This window comes from Leptosomus discolor, chromosome 2, assembly GCF_034619465.1.
Source record: "Leptosomus discolor isolate bLepDis1 chromosome 2, bLepDis1.hap2, whole genome shotgun sequence".
In the NCBI taxonomy this organism is placed as follows: domain Eukaryota; kingdom Metazoa; phylum Chordata; class Aves; order Leptosomiformes; family Leptosomidae; genus Leptosomus; species Leptosomus discolor.
The window spans coordinates 8,009,234-8,033,143 of record NC_141392.1 but is presented as its reverse complement, the minus strand read 5'-3'; the positions used below and the strand labels follow the sequence as shown (position 1 = coordinate 8,033,143).

At 48.6% G+C, this 23,910-nt stretch overlaps 2 protein-coding genes across 2 annotated transcripts in view; both read right to left on the bottom strand.

The window, feature by feature from the left end:
* Positions 1–450: 450 nt before the first annotated feature.
* On the bottom strand, positions 451–2,693 carry ZFP36L2 (ZFP36 like 2 zinc finger CCCH-type). The gene is made up of 2 exons (XM_086460645.1): positions 2,487–2,693; positions 451–1,890 (listed from the first exon to the last, which is right to left on the bottom strand). Exons 1-2 carry the CDS (start codon positions 2,535–2,537, stop codon positions 451–453), a joined length of 1,491 nt encoding a protein of 496 aa, XP_086316771.1. The 5' UTR covers positions 2,538–2,693.
* Positions 2,694–8,250: 5,557 nt separating this feature from the next.
* Positions 8,251–23,910, bottom strand: part of THADA (THADA armadillo repeat containing) — a 164,248-nt gene continuing 148,588 nt past the window's right edge. The window contains exons 36-37 of the mRNA XM_086460579.1: positions 9,757–9,923; positions 8,251–8,589 (exon numbers count right to left, since the gene is read on the bottom strand). Of these exons, the coding sequence (XP_086316705.1) occupies positions 8,251–8,589; positions 9,757–9,923 (506 nt within the window). The remainder of the gene's footprint in view (positions 8,590–9,756; positions 9,924–23,910) is intronic.

The following is a 23,910-nucleotide window of genomic DNA, read 5'->3' as shown; positions in this document are numbered from 1 at the left end:
TCTGAAGGTTTGGAGGAGCTGGACAGGCAGGACTCGCGCTCCCCGGATTGTTTGTTGCTTTCTGGTGGTGTCTTTGCTAATGCTCGCTCTCTTTTTTTTGTGGGTTTTTTTTTTTTTTTGAACACAGATGGAATGGCTGCTGCTGCTGGTGCATATCATAACTTGTCTCCAAAGAACAACAACAAAAAAAAAAAAAACTCAAAACGAAAATCCCCTTCTTCCAAGGTCTCTCTATAAAAATAGGTTTGTTCAGTTCGTGTCATTTGCCCTTTCGCAAAACGCCTTTTTTTTTTTTTTTGCTTTGTTCAGCTCTCGGTGTATATATAGATAGATAGATAATATAAAAAAAAAAAAAAGAAGAAGGAGAAAAGGATTCGCTTTCTTCGCTCGCTAACTTACTTGCTGGGCGGCGGCGGGGCCGGGCGGCGGCAGCCCGCCCCCCCGCCCCCCCTAGTCGTCGGAGATGGAGAGGCGGCTGAAGATGGGCAGGCGGCGGCCCGAGTCCAGGCTGGGCGACTCGGAGCCGCTGAGGGAGCCGGAGCTGAGGGAGCCGCTCAGGTAGCTCTCCCGGTCGGAGAGGGAGTCCGGGGGGCTGGGCGGCGCGTCGAAGACGGGCGACTCGGAGAGGCGGCGGAGGGGCTGGAAGCTGAAGGGCGGCGAGGCGGGGGGCGGCGGGCAGCCCCCCCCGGGCGGCGGCGGCGGCGGCTGCTGCTGGCAGCGGTAGTAGGCGGCGGCGGCGGCGGCCGCGGCGGCGGCAGCGGCGAAGTTCTGGGTGTGGAGGGCGAGCGGGGCGATGAGGCTGCCCAGCTCCTGGCCCGAGAAGGCGAAGGCGTTGTTGGCGCAGGGCGGCGAGAGCAGCTCCTCGCAGTAGGAGGCGGAGGCGGGCGGCGGCGGCGTGCGCGACCCGCCGGGGCTCTCCAGCAAGGCGGCGTCCAGGCGGCCTCCGGGTGGCGGCGGCGGCGGGGCGGCGCTGTGGGGGTGCGGGTGGTGGTGGTGGTGATGGTGGTGGGCGGAGAAGCCGGAGAAGCTCAGGCTATGGTGAAGCTTGGGCCGCTCGCCGCCGCGGGGGTGCCCGAAGCCGCCGCCGCCGCCCAGCGGGTGGTCGCGGGGGGCGAAGGCGCGGAGGTCGCCGGTGCTGCCGGCGGGGTGCGGGGGCGGGTGGTGCGGGTGGTGGTGCGGCCCCGCGGCGGCGGCGGCGGCGGGGGGGGCGGCCGTGCCCCCGCCGGGCGCCGGGCGGCGCTCGTCGGCGTTGTGGATGAAGTGGCAGCGCGGGCCGTAGGGGCAGAAGCCGATGGTGTGGAAGGTGCGGCAGAGCTCGGTCTTGTACTTGGGGTGGCGGGTGAGGCTGCGCAGCTCGTGGAAGCCGTGGGCGAACTGGCACTTCTCGCCGTACTTGCAGGCGCCGCTCTCCTCGAAGGGGCGGCACAGCTCCGTCTTGTAGCGCGTCGAGTTGATGGGGGCCCCCCCGCCGCCGCCGCCGCCGGAGCCGCCCCCCTTGCCGGCCGCCGCCGCCGCCTGCTGCTGCTGCTGGAGCTGCTGCATGAGGTGCTGGCTGCGCTCGCCGTTCTCGCTGAAGGAGCGGTCCCGGAACTTGTTCTCCTTGTTGAGCAGGGCCGTGGGGCTGCTGCTGCCGCCGCCGCCTCCGCCGGAGCCCGTCTCCTTCAGGCTGCCGAACGAAGAGGAGGAGGAGGAGGAGGAGGAGGAGGTGGTGGAGGAAGAGCTGGAGCCGGTGGGGCTGGGGAACTTGGAGCCGCCGGCCAGCGCCGGCAGGTTGCTGGTCGAGTGCCGCCGCAGGAAGCCCGGCGCGAAGCTGGAGCTGGGGGGGGTCACCGGGGTCCCCACGGCCTTCTTGTCCAGCATGCTGCTGAGGTTGGTCAGGGACTTCTCCGTCTGCCGGGGTGGGGGGAGGGAAGGGAGGGAGGGGGCGGGGGAGACAGGGAGCGGGGGGAGAGAGAGAGGGTGTTGCAGGGTGACCGCCAGCCCACCGCCACGGCTCCCGCGGGCGCCCAGCGCCCCCTCCCCGGCGCCGCCGAGCGCTGCGGGCGCTCCTCGGGGGGTCGCGCCGCCCGGCCGATCCCAAAAGCAGGTCCGCTGCGAGCGGTGGCGTGCGGGGCAGGCCCGCGGAGAAGCCCCCCGACAGGCTTCGCTGCATGCGCAACTTTCTCAAAAGTTCCTCTCGGCAGCGTACCACTTGCGGGCGAGCGCCTGCAGAGCGGCTCGGTGAAAAAAAAAAATCAACCCCCCCACCCCCGCAAGCGCCCGCGGCGGGGGCGCAGCACGCCCCTCCGCGGCTCGCAGCCTTGCATCAGCCGCCTGGCATCGGGGCCCGCGCGGCTTGAGCCCGGCCAGATGACAGGCGGCGACCCGCCCACGGAGCCGGCCGCGCACCCGCCCCGCCGGGATCCGTCGCCCGGCCCGGAGCGGCGGCCGGAGAACGGCGGTACCGGCAGCTCGGGCCGCGCCTGGGGCAGCGCGCTCCTGCCTACCTTGCACAAGAAGTCAATGTCGTAGAAGGCAGATAAAAGTGTCGTCGACATTTCTAGATCCTGTAATGGTCGGAAATACAGGAAGGACCGAAAGATCCCGCTCTCCTCGGAGGGTTTGGAAAAGCCACGACTAGATAGGAGGGGGGCCGTTTGCTTGAGATCCGAAATGGTCCCGTCTCCTTCCCGGCGGGGCGGGCGGGACGGCGGGTGCCGGGCCGAGGCGGCGACGGCGGCTGCACAGCAGCGGGCGAACTGCGGGAACTCCGCGGCGTCCCGCGCCGCCCCCATATAAACGCCGCCGCAGCGAGCCCGGGGGGCGGTGCCCCGCTCCGCGCCGCCCGCCGGGCCCGCTCCGCCCGCCCCGCGCCGCCCGCCGGGCCCGCCCCGGCCCGCCCCAAGTTTTGCAGAGAGGGCCGCCATGGCGGCGGGCTGGGAGCTGCGGGGCGGGCTGGCGGGAGCGGCGATCCCGCCCTCAGCCCCCCGGTACCCCCGAGCTCGGGCGGGACGAGCAGGGCAGGGGCCGCTCCCGGCGCGGAGGCGGCCGAGGCGGAGCAGCGCGGCGCCTTGACGGGCTCGGCTCCTGCCGAGCGCCCCGCTTCGCCCCCCGCTGCAAACCCCCGGCGCCCCCGCGCTCGCTGCGGTCCCGGCCCCCGCCGGCGGGTCGGGCATTGCCCGCGCAGCCGCCGGGCACAGCCTCTGCGGGCGGGCGGGCGGAGGCGGGAGCGCAGTGCCGTGGGAGAGGCGCGGCAGCGCCGGGGACACCTCTTCCTCCCGCCCCACCGAAAATAAACTTTTGCCACGTAATTGGTTTGAAACAAAGGTCGGGCCAGCGCTGCCCAGGTGCGACCGGCGGGACGGCGGCTGAGCAGGGGCTGCGCGCCCCGACGGTTCTCCCTTCTTTTGGGGAGTTCGTTCCTTTTTCTGTTTTGTTTCTTTCTTTTTTTCCTTTTTTTTTTTTTTTCCCCGTTTCTGTTTGGCTTTTGGGAGAGCTTGGCGGGCAGGCGCGGAGGCGAGACGGCGTTAACCCTGCACCAGCCGAGCTGTTATGTTCCCCCCCCCCCCCCCCCCCGCATCCCCCTCCTAACCCCATCCCGTACCCCTCCCACGCTCACCTCCTACACACCTCACCCCCCGCCACGACCCCGGCAGCCGCCGAGGTCTTGTGACCCGCCGGGCCGCGCCAGCCCCTGGCCGAGCCCCGCCGCCGCCCCGGGAGCCCTCCCGCCGAGCTGCCCCCCCCACCCCGCCGGCGGGACGAGGGCGAAGGCAGCGGCGGGTCGCTCCCGGCGGGGCTCCTTCCCCGGGCCGGGAGCGGGCGGACTGGGAGCCGCCGTGCAAAACACCCCCGCCCCCCCCCCCCCCTGCGCTGATAAGGCTGCCCAAATACGACGTGGGAAAGGCGGCGGAGGCAGCGGCTCTGCCCCCCCCCCCCGCGCTTCCCCCCCTTCCCGCGTTTGCTCAGCCCCGGGACAAACGGGAAGGGGAAAATGGAGGGACGTGTAAAGTTTTATTGCTACTAAAGCCAGCAGAGGCGTTTGATCCTCTTTAGCTTCCGAGCCGGGATGTCAGGCCCTGGAAATCCAAGGGTGCAAATCTGACCACGTCAGCAGGAACCCTGCACTTTGAAAACACATTTGCAAAGGAAAGCAACTTCGCAGGGGGGGTGGGGGGGTGGTGTTGGTGGGGGTGTTCATTAGAGCACTTCGCATCGGGTTTTCTCACCGTGGGCTCCCGCTCCCATTTGTTTCCTCCCCTCCTCCTCCTTCCCCCAGCTGCTGGGGGCGGGGGGGGGGGGGCAGCAGGAGGGACCGGCCGGTCGCACCCCCGGCGGCCGGGACCCGGCCGCTGCGCGGCCCCGGGCACCGCCCGTGAGCCGTCACCCACGGAGGAACAAGCTCGGCCTGCCCAGTTAGAGCTGAGCTTAGCAACAAGGCTCGACAAAACGCCCGGGAAAGACGAGGCGCGGAGGGATAAACCCCCGCCCCAAACCTCGCTCCTTCCCGTCTCCCAGCACTACACTGAAGCAAGTCCCCCTCTCGCCGGGCGCTTTTGGAAGCGGAGCGGCTGGCCCGTCCCTCCCCCCGGCTGCAGGCCCGCCCGGGCGGGGCCGGGTTGGGGGGGGGGGGGACACGACGGGGACGGCCCGGGCTGGCAGCCAGCGCCGAGGCGGCTGCGCGGGGCTCGGCCACCCCCTAGTGCCCGCCGGTTCTGCTTTCCTAGGGCTTCCCAAAACAAAGTTGGAATTCCTCCTGCCTTCCCCCCGCCCCCCCCCCCCCCAGGCCTGCCGGAGGGTTGCAGCTCCCAGCCCCGCACCAAGGCGCTGCCCCTCCGACGGGAACCCCCTGGAAGCAGGACCAACGCCGTACATGAGGTGCATCATTTCCCAGAACCGTCGCCCCGGCCCGCTCGGGTTCGCTTGCGTCCTGACCCGCAGTCACACGTCTTCCTCCTCCCAAATATGATGAAAACATCACCTCGGAGCAGATCCTGCCCGCCAGTGAACTGAGTAAACAGTTTATGATGATAATCGTGCGAGGAGCAATGTGTCACCGCCATTTGGAGGGATACTTGGATAAACTGGCTTTGATCAAACACGCGGCCAGATAAGCGTTCTGGTGTGAGATTCTTGCTAACCCTCTTCTGCAACTGCTGCTTAGGGTTTAAAGGTTCTTGACGGAGTAGTTATATAGTAACTCACGTCACCAGCGGTGTGTGGTGAAATGTAGGTGCACTGATATTTTTTTTTTTTATTATTTGCTCTCTATAAACGAAGGCGGGATGACAGAGGTTTCAGTCGCATTTTAAAACCATGATAAGGAAGACCGAGTTTTCGAGCTGTTTGGTTTACCCATTAACCAAGTCCTCAAGGCTTTGCAAAGTTACTGAAGTTTTATGGTCACCGTGGATCTATTAACTGGGCTGTTAGCTGTCTGCATTGATCCATCTGTCGATACTGAACACATATGCATAGGCATTTTAAATTCTACCCAATTAAATAAAAAAGCGCCAATGTTACTGGGCAGTCCCGTGCTAACAACTGGCATGAGCAAGGTCACACATCTGAACTGTGACACTATACAAAGTTTTGCTTGGCTTTTTACTATAAAAGCTGTTGCTACACTGATTCAAAAATGTTGGAATTGTGTGGCAAAACCAGCAGCTGTTAATTAATTTTACAGGTCTTGCCTATTTTTAAGGGTGGCTTCCAGACATAATCTGGGCTGTTCTTTCCCCAGGAGCTCAAAACAGATGCAAACAAATTAATTTTTAGCCTAACTTCAGTGTGGCTTGTGAAGTTGGGCAGCATGCATTCTGCGAAACATCCTTTCATCTCAGATTCCAACATTTCCCTTTCGCCTATTGAAGTCTCAAGTTGCATTGTAAATTACTTATATAAGCAACCCTGAGCCCTGGAAACTTAGAGAAAGTAATTAAACCTTTGTTCCAAAATTATAGTATTTTTAGTAGCAACTTTGTCTTGTGCAGTTTTCAGATGTCCACTAAGCCAAATTCGGAAGCTTATCTTAATTTACAGTAGATTCTATTAAGAAACTTGAGAAGCGGGATGCAATCAGCTATCGGGCACGACAGCACCCAGCGCTGCCAGCGGCTTGGGCCCGCGCCTTGGCAAGGCGAGGTTAGGCCCGCCCCTGGCACGGCTGGGCCAGCCCTGGACAAGGCAAGGCCAGCCCCTGGCACGGCTGGGCCAGCCCCTGGCACGGCTGGGCCAGCTCGGGTGAGGTCAGACCAGCCCCTGGTAGAGCTAGGCTCACCTCTGGCATGGCTGGGCCAGCCCGGGGCTAGGTTAGGCCCATCCCTGGCATGGCTGGGCCAGCCCCGGACAAGGTTAGGCCAGCCCCTGGCACGGCTTGGCCAGCCCGGGGCTAGGTTAGGCCGGTCCCTGGCACGGCTGGGCCAGCTCGGGCGAGGTCAGGCCAGCCCCTGGTCGGGCTAGGCCAGCCCCTGGCATTGTTAGGCCAGCCCCTGGCACGGCTGGGCCAGCTCGGGTGAGGTCAGACCAGCCCCTGGTAGAGCTAGGCTCACCCCTGGCATGGCTGGGCCAGCCCGGGGCTAGGTTAGGCCCATCCCTGGCATGGCTGGGCCAGCCCCGGACAAGGTTAGGCCAGCCCCTGGCACGGCTTGGCCAGCCCGGGGCTAGGTTAGGCCGGTCCCTGGCACGGCTGGGCCAGCTCGGCTGAGATCAGACCAGCCCCTGGTCGGGCCAGCCTCGGCCGAGGTTAGGCCAGCCCCTGGCACGGCTGGGCCAGCCCGGGGCTAGGTTAGGCCTGTCCCTGGCACGGCTGGGCCAGCTCAGGCGAGGTCAGGCCAGTCCCTGGTCGGGCTAGGCCAGCCCCTGGCACGGCTGGGCCAGCTCGGGTGAGGTCAGACCAGCCCCTGGTAGAGCTAGGCTCACCCCTGGCACGGCTGGGCCAGCCCGGGGCGAGGTTAGGCCAGTCCCCGGGCGAGGTCAGGCCGGGCGCGGGCGCGCACGGCGGTGCTGCAGCGCCACCTGCTGGGCTTGCGCCGCAAGAGGCGGCAGCTCCGGCGGCGGGAGAGCGGCTCGTTCGCTACCGGGAGGGCCGCCATGGAGCCGTGCGGCCGAGCTGCGCCCACGGAGGGTTCCGCGGAGAGGCCGAGCGCCGCCCGCCCGCCCTGCGCTAGACGGGTCGCTCTTCCCCGGCGGCCGAAAAGACCGCGCACTCCTTTGTCCCGGCCACGCGCGGGAAGGCCCGGCCCTCGGCCCAGGGAGCATGACGTGCCCTTTCCCATAAATACGTAGTGTCGACGTCTCGTTTTCATACGCAAACGCACCCAGCACAATACGTCTGCAAAGCACGACAAACGTTTCCGCGTGGCAGACGACGCCCCCGCTGAGCCCTCGGGCTGCTCCCCACGGCCGCCCCACCGCAGCGCCGCGACGGCACCCCCAGGGCCAGGGGGGCACAGGGGATCGCGGCTGGGGGCCGCGCTCCACCGCCCAGGACCTCGCTTTCCAAGGCCCCTTGCAGAGCAAGGGGGTGTGAAGTGAAGGTGAAGTTCCGTGTCCGCCACGGAACAGCCGCTCGGTGTTGAACACAGCGGTCTGTATTGGAGAGCGATTTTTTACGAGCAGTTACTTGATTGACAGGGAAAGAGAGGCATGCAGCAGTCTAACTCATGCTGTTTCCATGTGCAAAACGAGGTTACTACCAAAGAATCCTTCCTCCAGGGGAAAACCCAGGAAAGTTAAAAATGTAGTCTAAAAATGGTCATGGACAGAGAAGCCAAGGTTTGTTTCTTTTCATTTAGAAACACATAAGTTAAAAAATACCATATTGATTTAATAATTACCATTCTACATCTTGAAAGGAGACAAAAAAAGATTCAACTTTCTCTTGCTATTAAAATACAGGAGGTAAAAACGTGGGATGAAATGTAGCACAACTACAGGTGGCCTGCACCTGGATGAACGGAAAATACTGGGTTTAGCTGCTTTACTTCCTACAGGAGCTGTAATAAACCATGCTCAGCTGAATGAAATTAGCAAATGCATTTAAAAGGAACAGTCTCCCACAGCACATCTGACCAAAAAAAAAAAAAAAAAAAAATCAATCAATGGACTCATATATAAAAAAATGTGGTCTTAGCCCAAATACTGAATAGTTTGTGCAGGTTTACCAAGGTCATTAGAGCAACCCCTTATTCCTTGAACAGCGTTAGAACTTAGGCTCCCTGCCCATCCAGTAACATGTCCGCAGCTCCCTGAAGATGAACTTCTAGTAATTTACTTCTCCAGATTTTCATTTCTGCAAGTATCACCAGACTTCAGCAGATCCAGTATTTTAAGGCAGACTGATACTCTTTCGTTTTGAATAGTCAATCTTGTGAACTCTGCAGTTTTAGAAAATTCTGGAGTTGGAGGTAGCGCTCTAAGAAGGTGTCCGATGAGCTGGGCTTGGTCCAGTGCTGTTCTCGATACTTGATTAAGTTCCCCGTGATCTGGTAAAGTTAGATGAGTCACTGATACAAGCTGTAAAAGGTGCTTACTGAGTTGTCTGGCATGAGTCAACTTCTCGGCCCAAAAGTTCACTTCCCCTTTATCGAACAGGTAATCATCTTCTTCCTTAACAGAAAGAAAAACAACAGTGATTAGAAAATTACTCGTGGTCGTGATAATAGTAAGAAAATTATAAAAGATATGAAAGAAGATACGTAGAGAAATAATGACAATAGAGGCTGTTACAGAACAACTTCTTTATATTAAAAAAAAAAGGTAAAAATTCATATGCATTTTTCCAAAGGTTTGAGAAAATGCAGTAAAAAAAGTTCCTACTTTGCCAAAGAAATTTTACCTTCAAAAATCAGGCAGTTATGGTATAACTCTTGGGAAACAGTGGAAGTAAATAGTAGTCCTAATCCGTAACATGTGCTTGCCTTCCCCTGTGAAACTGTCTTATATTTCACAGAGACCTCTCTGTAACCAGTATGGTAATTTGCTGTATCATGGAGCTTTTTGAGTGGATTAGATGAAAAAGGAAAATTGTTATCAGTCAGTGAAACATCAGAAAGGCACACCTAAACCACAGGCTTAAGAAAAGACTCATAATATGTTTCATGGGTCATATTAATTGTCAACAAACTCCTCAAAGATGGAGCCGCTCCCGCTCCTTCCGGTTCACCTTCCAGCATTATTTTGATTTTTACAGTCTTTTCAAGCCCAAGAGAGCGCAGGGCATTATACAGCATTAAGTTTTACAGAAGCAGCGTGGCCAAGTTTTTCTTGACATAAAAATCCTTCTGAAGACAATGACTGATGTGAGCGAGGCTGTTGCGTGTGCTCTGCGCACGGAAGATGGCACAAAATTACCAAGTGTTTAAACGGCATCTCTGGACAAGCCAGCAGTTGGGAGAGCACTGTTCTTTAATGCCAGGTGTGCTGGCACCACAGCGGCAGTTTCAATTCAAGGCAAGCCATCATCTGCATCATCAGTTAGTTACAGCCTCAAAATGTCCCAGTCAACAATGACTTGTTAAGTAACTCTTGATTTATTTCAATATTTGCTTATTGGTCTCTCTAATTCTATGCTGATATGGCCAGGAAACAGGCATCAAACTCTACTTTTATTCTAAATACTGTCCATGTGATTTTTTTTTTTAAATTGTAAATCAGTTAATACTGGACTAGTGATCATCAGGCTTCATCAGATGAGATGTTTCATTCTACTCCCACCACAAGACTGCAGAAATGTAGCAGTCCCAACATGAGATAGCAACTGGTGGTTAAAATTACCGGGGCTGAAGTCTCCAAGTCTCTTTTCAGATTGCTGTCTCCCAGCAGCCACTCCAGCAGGATGGGCACTCCGGCATGGATTTCCCCCCACCGCTGGAGCAGCTCACACAGTATACCAAATGCTAAATCCAAGGCCATCGGAGCATTCACTATCCGAAGTGCAAACTCTGTGGAGAGAAAATATGTGTAACAACGTAAAGCAAGACCATAAACATTTTCAGATAAAATCAGCACAAAAGTGATTTCTTGAAAACAGATGCTGAATTTACACAAACACATTTAGAATGATGAATTATACTGCAAACAAGTTAGATTAATGTTTGCTTCTGTGTCACTTGGGGCCTTTTCTCAATTCCAAAATAATACACGAAGCAACTGAAAATGATGATGCTCCATATTTTTTCCTGCCCATGTAGTGACACTCATTAATTTGGGTTTAAATATACAAAGATGTCTGTTAGAAACGTCTCCAGAGATACTTCTGACACTATTACACGGTGACTATTTTTGCAAAACGGCAGCTATGCCTCAGATCTAGTTTGATGTTTTCACTGGAACTCAAAACCTACAGCACATTATGTGTTTTTAAAGGGCTGGGATATAAAGTGAATCATTATTTGGTGTGCAATCTCTTTGCATATAGTAAGGTATACATATATATACACACACACACACACGAGCCACATGCACACACGTGTAAGAGGGACCAAGCATGCAAGACAGGCTTGGAGAAGATGTCACAGGGAAAGGCAGACACGTTTACAACACCGTCACAGAGCTGTATTTATACATAGGTCATGCCAGAACTGTACACAAGGCTGTCATCCACACCGTGTTTCTTCCCTCAGCGTCCCCACTGCTCCGATTTGGGCAGATGCTGTTTTCACCACGTGGTTCCTAGGGCTGCCCTCGGTAACGGAGCACATAAAAATGCCAGAAGCGCCGTTTGCACGAGAGCTCCAACAACTGTGTTCACAAGGACGGGTTTCATCGCCGGTAACATTAATGCAGTTTTTCTTTTTTTCCATGGGGATGTGGGAAGAGGACCGGAGGAGAAGCGCTAATGAACAAGCCCCTGTAAAATCCCTGTTACTGTAAAATGGATATTGGCAAAATTCATCCTAGTCCAAGTGACCAGCCAATGAACAACTGGGAGCGGTCTGTCTTCCAACTACTGATATCATATGGACATGTCATTCCTGAAGGCTGCCTTTTGCGAGCAGACAACACAACAGAGTCAGAATTATTCGATAAAAATCCATACATCCATACAGGCATGGGAGGCAGACCTTACGCTCTGCGTCTGAGTGTATTTAATTGTTTCTCACGATGGAAAACGATTATTGACAACGATTACTGACAGTGAAAGCGGCATAGCAGCGCAGCCGAGACCTGTCCTTCACCACCCACGTTCGGAGCTGCAGCACGGACCTCTATTCTGTAACACCTCCCGGGGCCTCACGCCAGCTGCAGGTTTTCTAGAGCACGTTGGCACAGCAGAGAAATGTGCAGTAAACTACCAGGCCCAGGCAAATACGCGTGCCAGCGAACACGGACGTAGAGGGAACAACTAAGGGCAAAACAGACCGACGGAAAGATGGGTACCCGGTATTTGACAGACCGGGCAATGTACTGAGGGCACTGGGCAGGGTGAATTAGTATTTGAGAGCATGAGAACAAAGGACTGTAGTAAGGAAGGGAGTGAAGGAGAAAGAACAGATGGTCCCTTCTTTATCTTGGAGTTAGATGAGGGTAAATGGAAATCTCCTTGAACAAGCAACAGGAAGGCAGGCAGTCAATCTCTTGGTGACACTAATAACGTTACATACGCGGTTTCTCCCTGCTAGACACTAAAATCAAATGTTCAGGTCTGTTTTCTTCATGTCAGGACTTATCACTGTACCAGGACATCCCTCAGCTTTGTCTGTGAGGGAGAGCTTGCAGGGGTGCAGGGCCACATTCCATTCCCACACCATTTATTTCAGGTATTGGGGGTTTTAGGTATTTTTTGCTGACCTTTCTTTTCACAACTTTTTTTTTTTTTTAAATTGCTTTCTCTGTTGCTATGCCTTGCTTGGTACAAGTCTGATACTCTAAAGAATGGGTACAATGGTTGTCCTCTCTGGTTTGATTTGCTTAGGCTCAGGTAGAAAATGCAGTTTCATTCAAGTGCCGTGGGGACCTCAGAAACACTGGCAATCCTCAGAGCTGGAAGAATAGAAATCAAAACGAGCGTGGGGTTCTGAGCCTGAAACAAACATCCCAGTTACAACCGCTTCCAAAATGCAACATTTCAAACCCAGCTCTTCTGAACTCTGATGATCCTTTGGAGTTTTGGTGGTGATTACTGAATGCCCACAATTGTCAGTATTTGTATAACGTCTCTTGTTTGTGTCACTTTATTTGTATTTGAATATTTAGTAAAACAGGTGATGCTGGGAGCTAAAACCCAAACGCGTTATTTCCCACTGCTGTCTTCCTGAAGTTAGCTGCTGCTTCAGAGGACTGGTTATAGATACAACTGCAGATATTTAAAACACCTGCCATTTTCTGGGGCCTTTTTTCCCTTTTAAGATTTAGACTCCTTAAATATAAACATGGTGATGCTGTCTTTGTGAATGAGAACACTGGACTACTGAGAAATGCACTGAAACATGTACTGGGGCTTCTAGTTGTGTTATTACATGAACATGCCAAAAACTACCAAGAGGTAGCAAAACAAGTACTGCTGAGGTACTGCTCAGGCTGAATTTGCTTGCTAGCAGTTTCTTCAACAGCGTGACACGGAAGGAAAGGCAGTTTCATGCTCACATAGCACAGCCATCTCGTAGGGAATCCTTGTGTTGCAACAAAGGAAATGGTAAGGGTTGGTTTTGTTTTTTAAAAAGAAGAGAAAAAAAAATACAAGAAAAACATATGAAGGAGATTAACACACAGGAAAAATGTGAAGACCCTGAACACGGTATGGATGCAAAAGATTCCCTTCTGTGAACTGCAGACACCATTTAACTGATCAACCAAACTCTTGCCATCAGTTCTGACATTAAGACAAGAGAAAAACAAGAAAACCAAAGCAACATCACTTCGATAATGCTGAAACTTAGGCTTCAAAATTTGGGTAAGAGCCTGCCTACCTTGTGTTTTGTGCTAGAGAAGCTAGCATGGCAACCTCCTGGTACCCGAGGTGCTCCCAGAGATTCAACAACAGATCAAACTCTGGCAGATGAAGAATTTTCACTTCCACCCGCCCATCCCATCCCTCTACTTCAGAGCATCAGGAACGGCTCCATCGTTTCTGAACCGCTTCCCCAGCTGCCGTTGCTTACAGAGCACACTGACATTAACTGACTTTGATACCGGTTCACACAAATTTGATGCTAGGATAGTTCAAGATCAGATTTGGGGACTACCCATTGCCACGAGGACAACAAAGAGATGGAGCAAGTATCAAAAAAAGATGTATCAACTCCCTAAGCTTGGAGTGCTGAAGCAATACAGATAAATATCGGCAAGCAAAGGTACATACGTACCCGTGATTTAAAAAACGCTTTCAGAGGAGAAAATGTTCTATTGCCTTGATAACCGCCAGGTCTTTAAGTAACAGCAATGGATGCTGTCAGCACGTACAGAATCTTTTAAGATACCCACAAAGTACCATCTTCTTCAAAAAAGAAACGTGTGTGTCTTCACTGATGTATTAACTGTTTACAAGAAATGCTCCTCACATCATCATTTGCCTGCAAACCAGGGCTGATTTTCAAGAAGCCACATATTACACACGATGCTGTGTTCATGACTCACGCTATGACTTCAGAATGTGGTCTGAGCAAGCTGGAAGTTCACCAGGGGCAAAAAGGGCAGGTGGCTCTCCTCTCCGCACAGCCCCCTCGGGCCACGGGCTCCTGATGCTTACCTCCAGCCAGCTCAGGTACTCTGCTGATCACCTCGTAAATTAAAGCTGAGAATAGCAGCATATGCATTTGGCACGCACCTCAACTCGGGGTGTGGGTTCTTCTGCTCGGCCGGCAAGCTGAGCTGGTTCCCCTGCAGTCAGAGTTGGTACAGCTGGGAGCCGGGGAAGGGAGGATCACAGGGCAGCGGGGGGGAAGGAAAGAGGCCCAAGGGAGAGCGAGACCTCCCCATTCAGCAAGCTGTTAGCTCAGGTCAGCTATAATCCAAAGCTTCCCCATCACAGTCATGTGAAGAAAATACTAACAGGGATGATTCAAATGACTGAGTATTTATAGCTTTTCCTAATGTAAGTAACTATTTAAAGAAACTGAATAAAAGATTTCAAACGTTGGATTTCTAGAAGCTGCTCACAGCGATTACTGCCACAGGAACTAAACCAGCAGAAATCGAACCTGAAGAGGCAGTGATTACCAAACACTGAAAATACAGTAGTGCTTCTACCACAACAGTTCTACAGACTATCAAAACTGTGTTACAATTATCAGTTTTTAAATTCTAAAACATGTATATGTTCCAACATGCAAAACCATCACGAGCAAGATAAGCATCTTACTGCATAGGCCACTACAGGGGCTGAAGCGCAAAAAATTCTCTGTGCCTTAAACAAGTAGTTACAAGCAGAAGAATTAATACTACTCCTTGAAATGAAAAACAACAGATAAGAATCAGGTACTACATGTTTTTTTCATTTTGAGAAACTGAATTTTCATAAAGGGAAAGGGGTTAAGTACTGCAGTGTTTTAGTCTTTGTGAATCCGCCCACATAAAAATTAGACCTCCCACATACACATTCATATACTCCAAAAGCTTTGATCATGCCAGATGTAAATATTTCTTCTAGTAGCCTATTACGTGTCCTCCAACTGCACAATTGTTCTCTGTTAAAGCCTCTGTGATATTATGGGGAACTGAAAGGATGTATTAAGAGCACATACACAGAGTTTAAGAACCACCACGATAAAATATAGACAAAACAGAAAAGCAGAACATGTTCCTTGCCTAACAAAGCATTTTGTAATTGGTTTTATAGTGGAAATTGTTAACTAAAGTTAATTTTAGATGAAAGAGTAATGCAATTTTTGTAACTGCGTACTGTGTTCCGAACAAACATAAAGAGAAGTAAAACTGCAAGGAAGCTTAGTGTAATAGTCCTGAGAGAAAGCCTCACAAAGAACACGTACCAACAGCACGGATGTTTTCAAGGAAAACATACAGAGTAAGTTCTCCAACTGAAATTACAGAAAGTGTCTTAGGTAAACCAGGTGTACTCTAAATTGGTAAAATATTTTTTACTTTTTTGCACAAAGTGCTGCCTGCCTAGGTACCACGCTATCAATCCAGTACCTCCTAACAGCCTGGTAAAAGAAGGTAGCATCCTTGCTTCAGCGCCAAGCATGGACATTTAAATCAACAAAGCTCACCGAATGATTGCTTGACAAAACTCGAGATCTAGCTCAGGTTTTCTGATACATCACCTTAACAAGATGATGAATATCAAGCAAGAGATCAGGTTCCCATCTGAATGATGGCAGATCCAGCATCGCAGTCACTAATACCTGTAATATTAGATTTGCAAATGGAAAATTTCAACTATTGAATCACTAATCACTCCTTGTGGCATTGAACGTTTTCTTCTTTTTGGTGTTAAGCAATAATCGAGTTTGCCCCTATTCTAGACATACAAAATGCAAGAGAACTGAGTGAGGCATTGCTTATTTTTTTACTTAAAATACGGTGTTTATCTATGTACAGGCTTCACAAAACTTAAAAAAGCCTTCAAATTTAAAAAAAAAATAATCATCCCACTGGCCCAACATAAGTTACATATGCTGGTAAATAAAGTGAGGTTAGAAACTGAATTTCTTATGGTGAAATAACCTGCTTGTATGTCCCACTTTGAGCTAGACAGGAATTGTGCAACCCCACAGCAAGGCACCACGCAGGTGTCTTGCCACCAGAAAAACAACAGGATGGAAGAAAAGCGGTATCAGAAGAGAGAAAGTAAAGGGGTGTTCATACCCACTTGGTCTCCACAAATAACGTTACAGTGCTATCATCCTTCTGGGCACTATGATTAAAAGAGGACAACTAAGAAGTAAAACCAAAAAAAAAAAACCCCAGAAAATGCAGAAACGGTAACTGTTGCATCCGATAGTTGGCAGATGGCTCTTGAGGGGGTGCTTGTTCATTGCACCGTGTCTATTTAAGTTACAGACATCAAACTTTCCACTTTCTAAAATGTCCATTCATGTAAAAATTAATATATAAGCAGATTCCTTTTTATAGCGTTTCATAAAATCAAAGGCGATTAGATCACTTCTGTCCTCTCGAGAAATACCATTCCCTAGATGACGTACAACTACTTCATCTGTTTTCCATTTCCCTGCTGGAGTCTGTTTCATAGCCGTGCTTTTTCAGGATGACTTTAAAAAGGGGCCCTTCCTGACATCATGCAACACGATGTCAAAACACAACACTATTACAAAACAAACTAATCAAAACTAATTTCTTAATAGTTGCAGTCTCCGAGTGGAGCGGCAGTGACACTGCTCTCAGCTTTGACTTTGATTATAAACAGATCTGAGTTAATAACATGTCTGATTACGACGGAAACTTACAGCTCAGGACGGAGCAGAAAATTAAAGTTCCTTCTTGAACAAAAAAGCTATTCATCATCTTTTCAAGCCCTTTTTTGGAATGTGAACAGAACAATATTTTTCAACTCAGTAACTAGGGTGTTTTTTTTTTTTCCTTTTTAAATGTATATATGCACACATAAGCTTTTCCCATGCAAGCCATGCCTCCTGTACATGAAGGGTTTTATTACAAAACAACCACAGCTCACAGATCTGTCAGAGGAAATGAGCGTTTGGACTTTACCACTTGCATTACCGCTTTTGCAGAACCTCCCCCCCAAGCCATGTTCCAATTTAAACAGCAAAAACCCAATACCCCCTGCATAAACCCACAGAACTCTTGCTTTTCCTTTTGAAAAGGTAAAAAAATATTATTCAGTTGTTTAAAACACTGCCATGAGAATGTGAGTATGTTTTTTAACTCCAGTTATATTTTTATTGGAAAAATAAAGATAAATACAGTTACAAAATTAGTATCTCTAGGACTAAACACAACTGAAGACTCTTGTTACTGGCATGTTCCAACTAATGAACTTTTTCCCTAGGACTGATGAAGATGTATGTGAACAAGATGTATGTTACACCTCTGCTGTAGCATCACAGGAGACATTTATCTCTGTATCACGGCTGGAATTTTAGAATAGTATCTGGAGAATGGTGGTGAAAAGTTTGTTACTTAAGAGATAAAGGAATAAGGAAAGAGTGAGTAATTGATATAGAAGACTGTACACAAAATTCCTCTCCCCACAATACCTGAAAACCAATGTAATTTGGGCAGAATACTCAAATATATAAAAGCTACTTTTAAAGCAGTAATAGAAGGGCAGGTGTTCCTTCACTGCTATGGAGTCATAGCCGTGACCATCACAGCTTGCACAAGGAGCCTATCCAGCTCCGTAAGCTGCTGTCCTGTTTACTCACTTCCAATTCAAATGCTGATAAGAAAATAACATTTAATAGATTATTCACATGAACACTCCATTAACATTTACTGCTTTCATACTCCAGCGCTGAGCGCATACAATTATTTTTCACGTATTCTTTCTCAATTTTCAAGAGTATAACAACTCATAACCTTTACATAACGGTGCCACTGTGTAATTAATAGAGCTAAATGAAGCACTGTCAGTAAATAATCAGTAGCCAGTCTTTGATGGATGAGCTGATTCTAATTCAGTCCATTCACTTTCAACTTTAATTAGTGGCATTGTATTCTACAACGGAAACGGTTCCTTCATCCATGTGACGATCTAATATTGTATAAGTGGGCTGAGAACAGCTTGTAAGGTGTTGAAATAAATTTGGGAAGGCGACGTAAAAAGCCACAGTGGTTACACATTCATATATAATGTAATTCTTTAGAAAGAAATAAGTAATATAAAGTTCCCACTGCAAAAGTCACTGATTTTAACAAGTACCATACACACCAATAAATCTTGCTACGGCAATTATGAGTTGCAATGCAGTAATTCTCTCTCCTTTTTCTTTAATTAAACCAATTAATCTGAATTACTAAGTGTATGTTGGCAGAATTTTTTGCAAGACACGGATACAGGCATAAAAATGCTACGTATTTCTACACGAGTACTGACGCAACACTATACTTAATTTTCCTGGTACTATAACCCTTGTAGAGAAATGCTTGTCACGGCTGGTGACAACTGCTAAGCAAACTTCACTTTTGAATTACTGAAATATAATTCTAGATTATTGGAAAATTTTCTAATAAACATATAAAAACTTGAACTACTCAAGGCCACTTAGGTTACAATATGTTTTGATCTTATTCTACATTTTCTCCTGAACGTTAGTTTACATTCGTATGCCTCGTCCTTCTTCCAGCAGTTCTGCTCTGAAGGGTGGGACAAGGCAGAGTTGCAGATTCCAGCAAGCTGTGGCTATTGAGCACATCTGAGTAGAGAAGACGCTTGCTAACTTACTACAAAACATCTGATTCAGGTGCACGTGTGACTTACTGAATGCAGGTATTTTTGAGCAGAATAGCAAAAAGCAACTTGGGAACCTCGGCAACTCAGTCTTCCTATCTGTTCTGATACCTTATAATGAAATAGTATGAGAAGAGACTGTTTTAAAGATGATTTATATTTAATTTTTATCTTTGTTTCACAGTACTTATTAAAAAAGGGTGACATTTGAAATGAAATGACTGTAAAATTGTTCTTACAGAAAGTGCCATAAATCTGTTGTATAATAATTTATGTCAAAAAGGCTCATGATCTATTCTCAGCTTCTTTACTGGTCAATTTTCTAAACCATTTCCTCAGCATGCAAGAGCATATATCCAAAAAAGCAAAACCCCACAGAAACTGTTCATTGTATGAACACTTGATGGAAAACAAAACCAACAAAAACCTTACATCAAGAGCTGCCAATATAGTCCAGACTGTCTGTCTTACTCTGACATTCTCTGAGGTGAAACTTGTGCGTAACGAATGGCTCACATTATTTTTATATTTTTGCTGACATATACACACACAGATACACAATGCCGGACAAATATCATTAAGTTTGCAAACGCACTGTAATGTTGGAAACTACCAGGACCACAAAACATTCACACTGCAAGGGCACGAGTTACAAATGACTGAGAGGATGTTCTTCCTTTTTTTCTTTCCCTGTCAAGATCCAAATGCCTTCCAATGCCTGTTGCAAATTGCTTTCGATGCTGTGTAGTATGAGCTGGTGCTACACAGTTTTCTGACATTCCAATGAAAAATGTCAGCCTGACCCTTGAACTGTGGTTACAGGTGCTGCCAGGGACCTCCTGTTCAATGATTCAGTGCTTATGGATCACTTCGGGACAGTTCTCCTGCAGGTATCTAACAGATAAATTAAGCGCAGCAGGAAGACTCAATCCTGAACAGAAAATACCTCTTGGAACAATTTTTCAACAGCATTTTCAGTCCATGAGAGAACCATTTGCTCTTCAACATGGGAAGATGATGCACCAATGATTTCACTTGAGAGCGAGTTGGTTTCTGGACTTTCTTTCAGAAATACTCCGAAACGAGACAAAGCATAGAACCAAAAGTGGGGGTCAACATAAAGGCTTGCTGATCCTAATCAGCCCTAGTGTGGCTGAGGCATTTCTAGTATCAGGAGTCAGTGTTTCTTCCCAACCTGATGTTCACATTTCACATTAAAAAAAAAAAAAAACTTGCCTCCTTTTTCTTTCACACAGCTCTTGCCTCCTAGGTGACTTCTGTATTTTGCACCTCTAGTGAGCCAGGGCATTTCCCTTCACGTGGGCAGGTCCACACCTCTTTGGAAATCCTCTGGGTTATTTATCTCTCTTACTGAAACACCCGAGGCTCTGCCATCTCCGTACAACTGTCATCTAAATGTGTAACAGCTGGGTCAAGGCTTGCTAGGAAACTTCTAGCTGTCACCAGGGCATCCTCTAGCAGGGTCCAAGTGACTTGGATGGTATGTCTCTATCCCGGACATCTGTGGGGTGGCCATGTGCAACTTCATCTGTGTCTTCATCAGTCACACCACCCTTTTGGAGGCCTTGGCACACTCAGGTGGATCAGTAAATCATAACATGGTTTGTATGGATTACTTTGAGGCCTTTTTCCAAGTAAATTTATGGGAGGAGTAGGAGCTGCTTAGTCTTGCATATAATGTGAATATATACACAGACTCTTTGACTGATAAATATTATTCGATCAGTAATCACAGTTCTTCAATAGAAAGTCTGGCACAGATATCGATATACTTGTCTAACACAGATTTTACATTTGGCTTTTTCATTTCCTTCAAAGCCATTTGAGGAATTGGTTTGTGTCTCTTCAGCTGAGAAGAAACTAAGATAGTGCTGTGAGTGCCCTCCCCAATATACCAATGTGCTGAATGTAAGTGCTCCTTACACAAGGCACCACGAAAATGAAAACATTTGTATGTCACATATTAATGCAGCATAAACTATGCAACACTGAGGGCCCTCCCAGTCACTGGGAAGAAACCTCTCTTTCTATTCTCTCCGCATTTACTACATCGCTTTGAACCTTTCTTATTCTAAAATATTCTAAATAGGCAAGGAAGACAGAATGGCTAAGTAACCTGTGACTCTCAGTCATCCATCATGATAAGGAGTGCTTCACAAATCACTTATATTTATAATGTTGTCCACAGAAAGGAGAAATGGCACTATCTATTCTGCAGGCAGAGTAGACAGCCATGAAGACTAAAAAATCCTGACTGATTTTAGATGTCTGATCTGAGACATTATGACCTGTTTCACTGAGGAGTCGGCACCCCATAGTGCTTTATTATTCAAAATGCATTTCCCTCTGCCCTCAGCTGTATGGGCTCTGAACTCCGGCAAATCATGCCTCCAAGGTATCTAGCTAAGCACTCAGCAAACTAGCGACCTCCTTTCCAAAGTCTGGTTGGAGTGACTTGCTTACCCGCACAAAACAGCTCACTGGGAGAGGCAGGGATAGAATGCAAATTACAAGAGCAACACTAAATGGCTTTGGCACGTCTGTCCTTGTGATCCTGGTCTCACTCACTTTATCACTATCAATTTTGCAGCTGAGATAGTAGTACTATTTGGGACGATAGTTTCCTATACTGTATGTTCCTGACTCATCATCACAGCAAATCTGCCCTGTCTAGTGAATGATAAAAGAACTTCTGTAAAAAAACCCAAACAGTGATAGTGTAGCTTATGCTTGCTTCTTAATACATACAGCACAAGGTTGAATCAGCGTTGCACTTCCTAACTTTTGGATGCAATCTTATGAATATTCTTAGTGAGGGGGAAGGGTAGAGGGGGAAGATGGCAATGTATAACGTGTGATTTTCCAAGTTCCAAAAAAGAAGAAGAAATCCATACCTTACCCAAATAAGGTGACATTATATTGAAGCTCATGAGTCAGACAAATAGAGGAGCCACAAGACTGACCTCCCAGGCACCTGCTGATTGAAACTAATGGAGTAGTAGGAAACAGTAACATCACTGGAGATGGGAGGTATACCCATAGCTCCAGTATCTTCTACCTAGCCCCAGTCACCAGACTCCCCAGTATCCCCACACAGGTCTAATTAACTTGACAAGTTAAGCCCTGGGTTTGACACTCAGCCTCACAATTACCTCCAGTCACACTGTGTCCCAAAATGCAGGGAAGTGTTCCCCTTTTATCTCCTTTGTCCATTCTGCTTCTTCCCTGCATTCTTCCTCCTCTGGACCCAGTTCAGTCTCCCTCTTGCCATGTTTCTCCTCCTTTATGCCCTCCTCTCACATTGGCAAGAGCGAGTTTCCTCCCCTAACCAGACTGAGCATCGCTTCCCGTTCCCTTGTTCTCATCGGTTCGCTTGACTCTTTCAGCTGTCAAATTAATTTTTCTGATTTACTTTCTTCCCCTTCTCTAACCAGAATTGATGGCTCATTCCCCCGCATTTTGCTGACCACCCGCAGGTATTACTGAGAGCACAAGAGTTTTCATTTCAAGTGCCTAAACGCAGCCTGGCCCAGAGCTACCCACAGCCACAGCTGCAGAGTCCTTCTGAGGCACAGTGTTCCTGGCACAGAGCATCCTCGACAGCCCTGCTGGGAAAGCAGGTAAGCATTTCAGGAGCAGAGAAATTTAAGCTGCTTGGTGAACACAAAAATCTTTGGAGGTTTAGCTTTTAGGCTCCTTTCAGTCCCTACTGAATATATATATATATATATATATATTTATATATATTTTTAGCATTTTATAGTCCTATTTCTCAGCCAAATTTGTAAATATTTTACCAAAAATACCTTGTTCCAAAACATACATGTATGACAGCATTCAAAGAAAAGACCCTCAATTTTTTTCACAGCCTGCATAAAACCAGCATTTTCCCCCTAATTTCCTATGTAGAATCATGTCTACTGTAATAAAACCAGATAAGTAAAAAAAAAAAAAAAAAAAAACCAATATGGAAAGAATCTCAGTACCAACTAGTAAAGATTAACAGAAGTAGCTGAAAACAGGGTTTTATAATGAGAAGTGTTAGGCAACCCTAACAACAGACCATCAACTCTAATAAAAATATACAGTTCGCACAACTAATTTAATTTATGAAAGAAATTATAAAGAGAAGATGGAGACAGAAAAGCAGAAGGCAATAAGTTTAGAGAAGTCAATTCAAGGTGTGTTGAAAAGGTGCAAGAAAAACAAGAGCATGAAGTGGGAGGGCAGGTAGAGATGAGGGGAGCACTCAGTGCACAGGAAAGAATAACAGCTCTGCTGTATTTTATTCAATCAGACTGGCAATCTACAAGAATAAACATCAAAGGGATTTTTGTCCCATTTTTAAACAAAATAAGGAAATCAGCAGGCGTGCTTCTGTGTACGTGTTTCCCACCACAACGTCTGAACCAGCTGTACAATTTCAACCCAGTCTGACAAAAAGAATAAGGGAATCCAAAATATTAAGTCTTGTTTCTATGAAACTAGCCAGCTGGGTAAAGAAAAGAGACCCTATTGCTGTCCTTCTAGTGAAAGGCTGAAACTTCAGTCATCAGACATGAGAAAATCCACTTATCTGCAAAACAAATCCATGAAAAAAACCCAACCAAGCTCCCTTCATTTCACTTTTTTTCCTTTTCTTTTCTTTTAAATAAATAATATCATTTGCAGTAACATACCACACTGGCATATATCTTCAACACAGACATATATATCTTCAACAGAAAGGCTCCTTCTGTCTTTAACATCTTATTTTTCCATCTGCATGTTTCACAGGAGTTTGCTTCAGGACAGGCCATATTCTACTTCACCTTGCACAGACAGCACTTCACCACTAACTGTGAGATTCAGGTCAAATCCTCTAATTTGCAGAATTTACCTTTACTCTGTGACAGCCTTCCCCAGTGTTGCACAGATGATCATGCCAACAATTAAAACACATTGCAAAAGAAGGCAGCTAACAAGCAAGGGCTGCCTGTATTGCCTCTGCTACTTCTATGAATTCGAAATGAAACCACTGATGCGTTCTACAGACCAGCACAGGAAAGAATGCAGTTTGTGTATTTAAGTACTATTTCACCCTGAGATCCCTTTACCCCTAGGCTCTCCTTACACCCCCCTGTATTTGCACTCCAAGGTCTGTGCCAGCCTTGCACTAGGGGGAGCATGAAGTCATTGGCTCCAAGGAATGAAGTCCTCTGTACTTTGGTATATAACCTGAGAGTTACTTCCCATCTCAGTGTGATCTTGCCTAATTAAACTAATCTACACAACACATGTTGCTTTAGGAGAAGGAAATCAAGATTGGAAACATCTTTTCTGAAAGACCCCTGACTTGTTCATTAACACAGTTTATTCAATCCTAATGCTACCAGGCTTCCAAGAACATGGCACGTACCTGTTTTCCTGACATTTCTGAGAGGCGGTGGTGATGGAATACGGGATGCTAGTACACTATATTGCAGTATGGTGATTTACTTGAATAATTTACAGTTGGGGAATTTGAATTAAAGAGGAAAGATATTCTGGAAATTTAATTCTTAAGTTGTGCTTCTTAATGCCTGTACATTATACAGACA

Excerpts from the sequence above, each read along its gene's own strand:
- ZFP36L2 (XM_086460645.1), bottom strand. The coding sequence starts at position 2,537 with ATGTCGACGACACTTTTATCTGCCTTCTACGACATTGACTTCTTGTGC. Across the intron at positions 1,891-2,486 it reads ACATTGACTTCTTGTGCAAG|ACGGAGAAGTCCCTGACCAA; the intron begins GTAGGCAGGAGC and ends CCACCCCGGCAG.